The 14,100-nt window shown below is 43.2% G+C and overlaps 1 protein-coding gene across 1 annotated transcript; it reads left to right on the forward strand.

The window, feature by feature from the left end:
- The first annotated feature begins 4,997 nt into the window (after positions 1-4,997).
- On the forward strand, positions 4,998-13,747 carry LOC112226059 (G-protein coupled estrogen receptor 1). The gene is made up of 2 exons (XM_024390270.2): positions 4,998-5,240; positions 11,506-13,747. The coding sequence occupies exon 2, from the start codon at positions 11,938-11,940 to the stop codon at positions 13,042-13,044; it is 1,107 nt and encodes a 368-aa protein (XP_024246038.2). The 5' UTR covers positions 4,998-5,240; positions 11,506-11,937; the 3' UTR covers positions 13,045-13,747.
- Positions 13,748-14,100: the final 353 nt, after the last annotated feature.

A 14,100-nucleotide genomic window follows, 5' to 3' on the forward strand; every position in this document is an offset into this window, starting at 1 on the left:
ATCCATACATTTTTAAGCAAACCAGACAGCACGATTTTCTTGTAAAATATAAGGAATGTGAAATTAAGTACATCTACTTTTGAAACTTAAGTATATTTAAAACCAAATACTTTTAGACTTTTACTCAAGTAGTATTTTACTGGGTGACTTTCACTTTTACTTGAGTCATTTTCTGTTAAGGTATCTTTACTTTTACTCAAGTATGGGAATTGGGTACTTTTTGCACCACTGTGTGTGGGGTACAGAGATGAGGTAGTCATTCAAAAATCATGTTAAACACTATTATTGCATACAGAGTGAGTCCATGCAACTTAATATGTGACTTGTTAAGCAAATGTTTAGTCCTGAACGTATTTAGGCTTGTCATAACAAAGGGGTTGAATACTCCTCAAATTATGTTTCAGAAAAAAAACATTTCCATTTTGGAGCACTTCACAATTCTCCTTTATGATTGCACTAACAGTCAAGACAACATAAATCAAGCTCATTTTGAAATGAGAGCAAGTCCTCTTACAAATTATGCTTTGGTGCAGCACATCAAAAGCAAATAATACACATGTTATTTATATAGCTTTTTTCCACAACAATGGGTGCTTCACAACAACCTGGCCTAAACCCCCCAAAAAGCAAGCGGTAGCAATATGGAAAGAAAAAATGTTAAAAAGATGAAAGGAACCTTCTTTAGCTGTACAGGGTTGAAGGTTGGAGGGCACATGACCATCCGGTCCAGATAAGTTGTAAATTTAGACAAGAGAGTATTGTAGAGTGTGACAGTAAATGAATCAGTTATTCATTTAGGCAATATTCATGGCATGGATGACCAAATGGGTCACAGTAGATGAGAGTGTGCAAGACCCTCTTGCCAGAGAGTTGTCCACATAGGTCGACAAATATCTCATATTCTAAACTTCAATCCACTTCATCCCTATTGGGACATAAGTCCATAATGAGTCTATATCTGGGCATTCTGAGAATGTGGCCAAGCCATCAGAGTCATGCTGTGACATTTTGGCAACTGGTCTTCTTGTACAGCTTACTGAAGTACATTCTATTCATCCAGAAGACGCAGCAGATTCTCTTGAGACAACCACTGCTAAAAGACTCCACCCTTCTCATGTCATTCTTGACAACAGGGCATCACTCCAAACCATACAAAAAGAACAGATTTGACATAGCTGTTCTGTTCTAGGTGGATATTTGTTTGGAGGCTGCTCTGCTAAGACATACAAATGGGACGAGTTGTGTAAATGCACAATGAGAGGATGTTGTTTAGAGATCCTACAGCTGGGGAAGAGGGTCAATACCTCTGAATTTGTATGATCTGGTTTTGGTCATGATCCATTCAATGGTAATAAAGTAAAGGATAGGAGAGATGAGTGACCCTGACCTGTCTCACTCCAGACTGCACAGTGAACCACTTAGAGAGGGTAGTGTCAAAGATAATACACATGAAGACGTCCAGAAACTGATTCTCCAATAGAAATCCCGATCATGTCTGTAGTCGATGTCATATCGAAGTTAGCTAGCTAAGCTCATGCACAGAAACACGTCATCGGGTCTAACGGTCATGCAGGCAGTCAAATCAAAGGGACTGATTGTAACGATAACAATAGAATCTCAGAATCTGTGGAGACACCATACATCTATCCCATCCTTGTCATGTGCAGAATCCTGCTTGCTCCTGCCTTAGCTTGGTGTCAATGGCGGACTCCATACATACATTTTCAGTAAAGCAGAATAAAAAATAATTGATTCCGTAATTACTCCTAAACAGGGCTTCAAGTCGCACTCCAGTCTCCTTTTCATTGCATTTATCATGAATGCCAAGCGTCACGTATGGAGGAAACCTGGCACTATCCCTACGGTGAAACATGGTGGTGGCAGCATCATGCTGTGGGGATGGATGTTTTTCAGAGGCAGGGTCTGGGAAACTAGTCAGGATCGAGTCAAAGATTAACTGAGCAAAGTACAGAGAGATCCTTGATGAAACCTGCTCCAGAGCGCTCAAGACCTCAGACTGGGGCGAAGGTTCACCTTCCAACAGGACAACATTCCTAAGCACACAGCCAAGACAATGCAGGAGTGCCTTCGGGACAAGTCTCTGAATGTCCTTGAGTTGCCTAGCCAGAGCCCGGACTTGAACCCGATCGATCGCACATCTCTGCAGATACCTGAAAATAGCTGTGCAGCAACACTCCCTATCCAACCTGACAGAGCTTGCGAGGATCTGCAGGGAAGAAAAAAAAGTAATGGGGTCTGAATACTTTCCGAGTACACTGTATCCTGGAGACAGGCCTGATCTGGAATAAGTCAATGTCATAATGACCTACTCACTCTACGGGGCATGTTAGCAGCACAGCCATTCAGAGAGGGTTATGAGAGGACATGAAAGCTACAGTATGTTGACTAGAGAGTCTCTACGGTGCATGGGTGAGCCGTGCTTCCAGGAAGCTGGCCCTCTTTAGAGTGTGTTACCCTCACCACTGGGCCCCGCGATACACTGGGCTCTGACAGGCAGTCATGTAGTCTGGCTTCTACAGCACCCTGTATGGAGCACCACTGTAATTCACCAATAGGCATACAGAACACAGAACCAGGTCCTCTCACCCACTGGGTGGGTATTCATACTGTCTGGAACCCATTGAAAGTCATTACATGACTGTGTGATATGAATGCATTATGAATGGGTGTTGGGATGAGTGTTCTCATTATTTGTGAATGATCTCCTGGCTGTTTCGATGTTGTAGCTATATGATTGAAATTTGCTAATCTCCCTCTTAAGGATCCGCACCTTTTTTCAAATTTTCGCCTAAAATGACATACCCAAATCTAACTTCCTGTAGCTCAGGACCTGAAGCAAGGATATGCATATTATTGATACCATTTGAAAGGAAACACTTTGAAGTTTGTGGAAATGTGAAATGTAGGAGAATATAACACATTAGATCTGGTAAGAGATAATACAAAGAAGAAAACTTGCATATATGTTTAAAATATTGTATCAAGACTGCATAAATGTGCCTGATTGGTTTATTAATACATTTTCAAGTTCATAATTGGGCACTCTCCTCAAACAATAACATGATATTCTTTCACTGTAATAGCTACTGTAAATTGGACAGTGCAGTTAGATTAACAAGAACTTAAGCTTTCTGTTGTTCATGTTACTTACAACCTCATGCTAATCACATTAGCCTATGTTAGCTTAACCATCCCGCGGGGGGGGGGAGGTTTTAAGGCTTAAACATCCTTCTTTAACCTGTCTCCTCCCCTTCATCTACACTGACTGAAGTGAATTGAACAACTGACATCTATAAGGGATCATAGCTTTCACCTGGATTCAACTGGTCAGTCTACGTCAGAAAGAGCAGGTGTTCATAATATTTTGTACACTCAGTGTATAATTTAGTACGGAAATAATTTGTTTATGCCAATAGGATCTCTGTGTGTTTGCCTGTGCATCTGTACTGAGATCAGTTACACAATGCATAAAGAAATAAGCCCCCTGTGAAGAAGAGCTTCCTGTTTTGGTGTCAAGGCCAAAATGAGCAGCATCAGTCTGCCTGCCTCAGATACACAGTGTGAACGGCGACGTAGAGCAGTTAGTATGGTAGTTACATGAGCAGTTCCGTTCCATCCACCAGATGGCCATGTCTAAACACAGACTGGCTCTGTACACTGTCAGATAGCTCAGCTGTCACAGAGGCACTACACTATCAACCGCAATAGGAAGAGGGACACAGTCATACAATATTTAATAAAGTCTTCCATTGGGTCTACAGTCTGTGACTGGCTGGCTTCAAAGTGATTTTGATGTTATTCTAAGCCCTAGAGCCATATCGCCTGTTTACCTTCCCACTTTCTGACACTGAGGACCAACCTCACCGGAAGTGTTCAACTATAAGCCTCATCTAAGCGTCATGTGGTGTCCATCCCTCTCTTTCTCTCACTCTCCCCGTTTCTCTTGTCAAAATGTATTCTGCTCGGAGGTTAATTATCTTCCCTCTTTTTTTGCTTTCTCTCTTTTTTTACTCCTCCTTTTTTTCTCATCTTGATAACAAAGCTGTGTTGACGAAACCAGAAGCCTCTAAAGGGCATCAAATGTAATTATGAGGAGAATGGGGCAAACTCACAACTCACTTTGCTTGTAATACATAGCAGGGTCAACTATTACCTGTAAAATATAAGGAAGCCATGCTTGGCTGTCCTTATTTGGCCTCTTGAAAAAATATATGTTTATAGTCATGGGTGTTCATGAATAATTATCTTCTAATCTACTAGTATTCAATACAAAAACAGTTAGTGACTAAAACGTTTTGTGATTGAGAGCTCTACATACCCTTTTGGGACTAACAAATCTATTTACAGTGTACTGACTGGTAAGCTTTCTTATTATCTGTTTTTCCCTTGGAAGCAGGCTGGTTAAAGTGGCATCAATGGTATTTACTGGAGTTCCACAGTAAAGCCACTCGTGCCAGATTACCTCCAGTTGGACCCAGTTAGGCTGTCCTATGCCAAATGGTTTTCAGTGCTTTTCGAAACTAGTGAAATATGTTCACTATGCAATGGAAACAGATCTGCTGCAAACAGGATGTCAATGCAAACTCCTTTGAAAGGCATAACTAAGAAGAATGAGGTATATGTCTATAAAGTACTGTATATACAGTATAGTGATGAGCTTATACAAACGATATACTGTGTTCTCTGACGGGATGTGTACAGCGCTTTTTTCCTTGCTCAGACTAGATGGACTCTACAGATGAGGCTGTTTTCTCAGGCTACAGTCTATGGGCTATGTACATAGAGACCTGGGCCAAGATACATCCGGAGCCTTTAGAAGATCCCATAGCATCCACACACCTCTCTGGGTTAATAATTAGGTGACGGAACCTGAATGCTTTGAGCAATTCAGGGTGGGTTCAGGGAGAGAGGTCTGAGGGAGGAGGGGAGAGGAGGAGGAGGGGGTAGATGTGTGAGGGAACAAGCATGGTCACAAACAAAGCAAGTTTCATGAGGGAGGAGGTCTAGTGATCAGCTCCCGCGTTTGCTTGAGCGCTCTGTCCTCCTCTTCTTCTGGCTCCTCTTTCTCTCTCCCTCTCTCCCTGGGTTGGGGTGAACAGCAGGTGGCGCAGGCAGTGAGTGCAGACTCAGCTGGACACGGGGATTAGAAATCGGTGACACTCCGCTGACATCTGCACTGGAGCTTCACACTGGATGGACAACAAGCCCACCACGGAAAAGTAAGTGTTTTTTTTCTGCTCTCCATCCCTGTGTGATATTGTAGCTGTTTTATGACTATTACGGAGTTGAAGACAATAGATAGTCTTAGATATTAGGAGAAGGTGCAAACTTGAATTGGATGAGAGGTTTCAATAGATCAGGACCAGAGATTAATGGGGTTTTTCCTCTGCTCATTGTCAGGTTTAATTTCACTTCAATGGTGTTACAAATTAGATAGTTCAAGTTGTTATTTTCAGATTTAAGATTGTGTAAAAAATGGGGACATTAAAGAGTCCATTCTACTGAAGAAAATGAACATGTGTAGCCTGGTGTGGATAAGATGTCTGTTGCTTTTGGGGTTGATGGACCATTTGTACCCTCATGCCCAGTGAACAGAAAGTGATTTGTGATGTATAATTCATTTTATCCGCTCTTCATTTTTCCATACTAACCAACATGTCTGAACTGGTAGATTGACATCCTGTTTCCCTCGAGAGACAGGGAGCTGTCAAGTCTCATGTCTCACGAGCACCATGCATCTCTTCTTCTGTCCACAACAAAATAACCCCTCCTTAGTTTCTAGAGATCGATGCCCAGCTTGATGTCAATAGGGCCATTGGGGGAGCTTTTTGACTGGTGCTTAAGCTTTTTAGCTGGCTTATACATGGCGTGTTATGACAAAACCTGTATAATAACGCAAAATGGGGTCACCAGCCTTGCTTATAGACAGTGCAGATGGAGGATAAACTAATTACATATCAAACCAATTAATACAGATAGAATGCCTCACATCATTCTGCCTCATGCTATAAAAGTATTCCTGGTAACAGGAGTTTTCATGTATGACTGTACTAACTGACATAAAGGGTCAAATAAAATGTACCAGTATGTTTATCTTTGAATTATACAACTGCCTTTATAAGGGAATTATATTAATCTTAGCTTTCCTAATGTGGGTCCTGTTGATTCCTGATCTTGGTCCATATCAAAATAAAGTACCCATGTGTAATCTAAGTGGGCTGGTGTGTCTTTCTACACTTATCTGCCTTCTAGGACTGCCAGTGTCATTTCTTTGGCAATATGTTCCAAAACCATCACAGCAGTTTGAGGCTGCATTGTGGAAACGTGAGAGGATGCATTGTGGAAACGTGAGAGGCTGCATTGTGGAAACGTGAGAGGATGTATTGTGGAAATGTGAGAGGCTGCATTGTGGAAACGTGAGAGGCTGCATTGTGGAAACGTGAGAGGATGTATTGTGGAAACGTGAGAGGCTGCATTGTGGAAACGTGAGAGGATGTATTGTGGAAACGTGAGAGGCTGCATTGTGGAAACGTTGTGGAAACGTGAGGCTGAGAGGCATTGTGGAAACGTGAGAGGATGTATTGTGGAAACGTGAGAGGATGTAAACGTGAGAGGCTGCATTGTGGAAACGTGAGAGGATGTATTGTGGAAACGTGAGAGGATTGTGGAAACGTGAGAGGATGCATTGTGGAAACGTGAGAGGAGGATGAGAGGCTGCATTGTGGAAACGTGAAGGATGCATTGTGGAAACGTGAGAGGATGTATTGTGGAAACTGCATTGTGGAAACGTGAGAGGATGTTGTGGAAACGTGAGAGGATGTATTGTGGAAACGTGAGAGGATGTATTGTGGAAGGATGTGAGAGGATGTATTGTGGAAGGCTGCATTGTGGAAACGTGAGAGGATGCTGCATTGTGGAAACGTGAGAGGATGTATTGTGGAAACGTGAGAGGATGTATTGTGGAAACGTGAGAGGATGTATTGAGAGGCTGCATTGTGGAAACGTGAGAGGATGTATTGTGGAAACGTGCATTGAGGATGTGCATTGTGGAAACGTGAGAGGATGTGGAAACGTGAGAGGATGTGTGGAAACGTGAGAGGATGTATTGTGGAAACGTGAGAGGATGTATTGTGGAAACGTGAGAGGATGTATTTGTGGAAACGTGAGAGGAGGATGTGCATTGTGGAAACGTGAGAGGATGTATTGTGGAAACGTGAGAGGATGTATTGTGGAAACGTGAGAGGATGTATTGTGGAAACGTGAGAGGATGTATTGTGGAAACGTGAGAGGATGTATTGTGGAAACGTGAGAGGATGTATTGTGGAAACGTGAGAGGATGTATTGTGGAAACGTGAGAGGATGTATTGTGGAAACGTGAGAGGCTGCATTGTGGAAACGTGAGAGGATGTATTGTGGAAACGTGAGAGGATGTATTGTGGAAACGTGAGAGGATGTATTGTGGAAACGTGAGAGGATGTATTGTGGAAACGTGAGAGGATGTATTGTGGAAACGTGAGAGGATGTATTGTGGAAACGTGAGAGGATGTATTGTGGAAACGTGAGATGATGTATTGCTCCAAGTGTCAAATCCTTCATTCTGTTTGAAGTCAAAGCAGACAGTCAAAGTTTGTTTGCCAAAGGATAATGGTAATATACGGCATGGTTGGGTTAGTAAGGCTTCCTGGATGTTTCTCAGATGGCTCAGAGGCCATTCTCCCTGTGAGAGGAGATCCCTATGTCTCATTTATACCGTTTAATTTTTTTTCTTCCTGTGCATACATGCTCCACGGCTGAGATATGGCTGTGAAAGCTGGCACTCAGGGGAGAGGAGGCAGCATTAATATTGCAGAGGTTTTCCTCTGGGTGTAAATGAAAAGACTGAGGGTCTGAGTGTGAACGCATGCTAAAGGTCAAGGTTCCCTCTGCACTGACGGAAAACAGGCAACGGGAAGTGTCATGATATTATTTACACTGTAAAGGGGTTGCTGTGAATTTAACAGTAAATTACAGGCAGCAAAGAAGCATGTAAGTTACTGTATTTCATATTGCACACACCACATACCGGTTAAATTGGTACAGCACTCTATATTAATGGGTGGAACAAATATAGCCTCTTAGAAGGCCCGCCTCAAAATATTTTAATGAGCCAGAAACAACAATACCATGCACCTAGTAGTGGTTCAAATGTTTTTGGCCCTCCCAAAAATACGGTACAGGGATGGATGACCATTCGAAATACAGCAATTCTTTCCCCTCCTACATCATTTTCTCACAATGCACCATAATTTACAATATGCTGCAGTAAAAGGTTTCATGGTATTTTCCTGTTGATAATATCCCCAAATTACCATATAACTTAGTTTTCCTTTACAGTGTATCTTGGACTACTATTTAGCTAAGACCAATGTGGAGAAATTAAAAATGGGATAATGTGCAAAACAGCTACGGTTAGATTAACATTGTATTTGTGTAAATAACAGCTGGTGCACGAATATCTAAGGAAGTCTCAAGGTTTTGCTTGCCGGAGGTAGAGTATCTCATGATAAGTTGTAGACCACACTATCTACCTAGAGAGTTTTCATCTGTATTTTTCGTAGCTGTCTACATACCACCACAGACTGAGGCTGGCATTAAGACCGCACTCAATGAGCTGTATTCTGCCATAAGCAAACAGGAAAACACTCACCCAGAGGCGGCTCTCCTAGTGGCCGGGGACTTTAATGCAGGGAAACTTAAATAGGTCTTACCAAATTTCTATCAGCATGTTAAAAGTGCAACCAGAGGGAAAAATACTCTGGACCATCTTTACTCCACACACAGAGACACATACAAAGCTCTCCCTCGCCCTCCATTTGGCAAATCTGACCATAACTCTATCCTCCTGATTCCTGCTTACAAGCAAAAATTAAAGCAGGAAGCACCAGTGACTCGATCAATAAAAAAGTGATGAAGCAGATGCCAAGCTACAGGACTGTTTTGTTAGCACAGACTGGAGTATGTTCCGGGATTCCTTCGATAGCATTGAGGAGTACACCACATCAGTCATTGGCTTCATCAATAAGTGCATTGATGATGTTGAACCCCACAGTGACTGTACGTACATACCCCAACCAGAAGCCATGGATTACAGGCAACATTCTGCAATCCACTGAGCTAAAGGCTAGATCCGCAATGCTGATCCTCAACACAGGGGCCCCTCAGGGGTGCGTGCTCAGTCCCCTCCTGTACTCCCTATTCACTCATGACTGCACGGCCAGGCACGACTCCAACACCCTCATTAAGTTTGCCGATGACACAACAGCGGTAGGCCTGATCACCGACAACGACGAGACAACCTATAGGGAGGAGGTCAGAGACCTGGCCATGTGGTGCCAGGACAACAACCTCTACCTCAATGTGATCAAGACAAAGGAGATGATTGTGGACTACAGGAAAAAGAGGACCGAGCACGCACCATTTCTAATCGACAGGGCTGTAGTGGAGCAGGTTGAGAGCTTCAAGTTCCTTGGTGTCCACATCACCAACAAACTAACATGGTCTAAGCACACCAAGACAGTTGTGAAGAGGGCACGACAAAACCTATTCCCCCTCAGGAGACTGAAAAGATTTGGCATGGGTCCTCAGATCCTCAAAAGGTTCTACAGCTGCACCATCGAGAGCATCCTGACGGGTTGCATCACTGCCTGGTATGGCAACTGCTCGTCCTCCGACTGCGAGGCACTACAGAGGGTAGGGCAAACGGCCCAGTACATCACTGGGGCAAAGCTTCCTGCCATCCAGGACCTCTATAACAGGCGGTGTCAGAGGAATGCCCTAAATATTGTCAAAAACTCCAGCTACCCCAGTCATAGACTGTTCTCTCTGCTACCGCACGGCAAGTGGTACCAGAGTCTAGGTTCAAGATGCTTCTAAACAGCTTCTACCCCCAAGCCATAAGACTCTTGCCCATTTAATTAAATGGCTACCCAGACTATTGCATTGCCCCCCCCCCCCTTTTACACCGCTGCTACACTCTGTTGTTAATATCTATGCATAGTCACTTTATTAACTCTACCTTCATGTACACATTATCTCAATTACCTCGACTAACCATTGACTCTGTACCTGTACTCCCCTGTATATAGTCTCGCTATTGTTATTTTACTGCTGCTCTTTAATGACTTGTTCCTTTTATTTCTTATTCTTACTTGATAATGTTTCTTTAAAAAAAACTTTTTTTAACTGCATGGTTGTTAGGGGCTTGTAAATAAGCATTTCACTGTAAGGTTGTATTTGGCGCATGTGACTAATAAAATTTGATTTGGTTTTGATTTTGATTTGAGATTGATCTAATAGCTTTGTGACTCTAAATAAATTACTGTACATGATCTGTTATCAATAATAAAATTAAGCAAATGTAAAGTGAAGAAATAGCAGCCACTGGAACGAGCTGCACCAAACACTCAAACTGGACAGTTCTACAGTTTTACAGTCTCTTATTCAAAGACTCAATCATGGACACTCTTACAGTTGTGGCTGCTTTGCGTGATGTATTGTTGTCTCTACCTTCATGCCTTTTGTGCTGTTGTTTGTGCCCAATAATGTTTGCACCCTGTTTTGTGCTGCTACTGTACCATGTTGTGCTGCTGCCATGTTTTGTTGCTACCATGTTGTTGTCATGTTGTGTTGCTACCATGCTATGTTGTTGTCTTAGGTCTCTCTTCATGTAGTGTTGTCTCTCTTGTTGTTATGTGTGTTTTGTCCTATATTTTTATTACATTTATTTTTATGTTTAATCCCAGCCCCTGTCCCCGCAGGAGGCCTTTTGCCTTTTGGTAGGCCGTCATTGTAAATAATAATTTGTTCTTAACTGACTTAAATAAAAGGTTAAGTGAATAAAACATTGATTGAACATTGATTTATGAAATGTCTTTACTGCGTCACTGTTTAGGAATATAAACATATTATCTCACTGATTAATGATATTTGCTTATCATGAATATAACAAGGGCTGTCTCTGATGTGATAGAAAGCATGTGCCCCGCTCTAGCCAAAACATCAGATTTAGAATGGATTTGTTCAATGTTAATTAGCTCGAAATCCATTTTCCCACCATCCCACCAATTAATAAAAATTAAGTCTGGAGCAGGCTGATGGACTGAGCTAGGATTGGCTGAAGATTTCAAAGCAGCAGGTTTTCAATGAATCTGTTTAAGCCTGAAAATGTGCATTTTAATGTCCTTTGGTAACCACCAACGAACTTCGTCTCATCTCGGAATTAGTAGAGACAAACTGTTGAGTTCAACCATCATATATGATTGATTGCTGTGTATACAGTTCGATACCAGTAAATCATTTTACCTGAGATGAAACTTCTGGTCCTTTGGAGTTTGATAGGTGCTCAGTCACTAGACAGACAATCAGACATATGTCATTTGACCAAAGGCTACTGAGCACCTAATCCTTCTTTCATGTAATGACTTTCTTCTTCTGTCTTCTCCACAGCTCAGGTGTCACAGCAATAGCGTCACAGGCTGAGGTTGGGTGAATAAACATGCACATGGACTGGATGAGACAAGCCAGCACTGGAATCAGAACGTGTGAGAAACAAACGGCTCAGAAAAAGAGAAAGAAGCAAAGTCCCTAAGTACATGTTGGTCCTCAGGTGGGACCACACGGATCATGTAAGCCCAAGCAGCCTCTGCCGATAAGAAGGGGTGATACCAAAACATGGAGGTGCTGCTCTGTGTCTGTGCCCTCTGTCATCTATTGCTAGGCAAACCTTGATATCAACATGGGGTCAGACAACCCTTAAAACTATGTATATATTTATAAGAACTGACTTCTGTCAGCATGCAAATGGAGCATAGATGAGAGAACCTTTTGAGACAGAGAATCGGGCACTGACACGATTGAAGTATGTAGGCTATATGACCTATGATTCAGGACCTTCGAAGCAAAGACACAGGCAGTATGGAAGTGCAGACCACCTCTCTGGTTCAGGTATATGTCAACGGTACGGAGCAACTAAACACCTCATACGACTACAACGTCACGGACGCGTCTGAGAACCCAGACACCTATCAGTTCTACACCATCGGCCTCTTCCTCTCCTGCCTCTACACCATCCTCCTCTTTCCCATCGGCTTCATTGGGAATATACTCATCCTGGTGGTCAACCTCAACCACAGGGAGAAGATGACCATCCCGGACCTCTACTTTGTCAACCTGGCGGTCGCAGACCTCATCCTGGTAGCAGACTCCCTCATCGAGGTCTTCAACCTCAATGAGAAGTACTATGAGTACGCTGTTCTGTGTACCTTCATGTCCTTATTCCTGCAGGTCAACATGTACAGCAGCATCTTTTTCCTGACATGGATGAGCTTTGACCGCTACGTGGCTCTGGCCAGCTCCATGAGCAGCAGTCCTTTGAGGACCATGCAGCATGCCAAGCTCAGCTGCAGCCTCATCTGGATGGCCTCCATCCTGGCTACGCTGCTCCCCTTCACCATTGTCCAGACCCAGCACCGCGGCGAGGTGCACTTCTGCTTCGCCAATGTCTTTGAGATCCAGTGGTTAGAGGTGACCATCGGCTTCCTGGTGCCCTTCTCCGTCATCGGCCTGTGCTACTCGCTGATCGTGCGTATCTTGATGCGGGCGCAGAAGCACCGGGGCCTGTGGCCTCGCAGACAGAAGGCCCTGAGGATGATCGGGGTGGTGGTGCTGGTGTTCTTCATCTGCTGGCTGCCTGAGAACATCTTCATCAGCATCCAGCTGCTGCATGGCACGGACGACCCGGCCCAGCGCAGCACCTTCAGCGGCCACCTGTGGCACGACTACCCGCTAACGGGCCACATCGTCAACCTGGCCGCCTTCTCCAACAGCTGCCTCAACCCCATCATCTACAGCTTCCTGGGGGAGACCTTCAGGGACAAGCTAAGACTCTTCATCAAGCAGAAGGCCAGCTGGTCCGTGCTCTACCGCTTCTGCCACCACACCCTAGATTTACACATACCTGTGAGGAGTGAGGTGTCGGAGGTGTAATGCTGCAGGATCAGCAACATGTTTGAATGAAAGGTTAGGATGTAACAGAAGTCCAGGGGGGAGGAAGAGCTATGTGCTGCTGTGTCTACCCAGCAGGATCCTGGGAATTGTCTTCATGACACCCTCAAAGGCTTCCAGAATTCAGCTTCTTATAGGTGGTAGAGATACCATGGAGGAAAAGCTAGAAACTGACCATGAGGCTGCCATTTTGTCCCCTGTAAGTGCGGGTGGAGAATGCACTGTGTATCTACATGTATCTACACTGTGTATCTAATAATGAGATCTGGGTATTAAATACACATTTGGAAAATGGAGAAGGCAAATTGATGAAAATACCAGGTTTGGTGTTCTTTCAATGTCTTCTCTTCGCTCATGAAACCGCAGCAATCTACTCAGAGAAATGGCGGTGAGGGAACAAATTAAAACAGACACATCAAAGGGACCAGTGACTTGCTTCTCCTTGACCCCAGTGTGGTTATTGTAACACTGTATACTGCTCAGAACTGTTTGGGTAACCCATAAGACCGCTAGACAAACCTGTTGTCGGCTCGTTTTTTTGATGTACTGACAATGCCACTGTATTGTAAGTAGATGTCCTTTTCTTTGATTTGATTTGATTTGATTCTTTGTTTGCCTGTGCAAAGCAATTGTCCACTAACACCACTTTTATTTAAATAAATAAAAATAAATGTTTTTTTTTTTTTAGGAAGCTGTTGAGAAGCTCTTTGCTGACTTAATACCGACAACCTTAAGTGTATTACAAAAAGTGGAAGTAAAAGACAGGATATGCCTTCCACAACTCTAAACAAGTCATTTCTTCTACATATGAAAACAAATTGTAGGTGGTGACTTGCTGCATGCGCCCAGACGTCAGAAAAAAAAGCTTCTTTACCTTTGATTTTCTCCTATTTTTAAAGAATTCATTTGAAATGTTTTAAACAAAAAATATTATTCAAATCAAGGTAGATCGCAAAGGAAACATGAATGCTCATTTTCCTCAAGCATGCACAAACAGTTGTGTGCCAGTGCCCTCAGTATTTGGAGAACGCTAAATAT

Source organism: Oncorhynchus tshawytscha, linkage group LG27, assembly GCF_018296145.1.
Source record: "Oncorhynchus tshawytscha isolate Ot180627B linkage group LG27, Otsh_v2.0, whole genome shotgun sequence".
In the NCBI taxonomy this organism is placed as follows: Eukaryota; Metazoa; Chordata; class Actinopteri; order Salmoniformes; family Salmonidae; genus Oncorhynchus; species Oncorhynchus tshawytscha.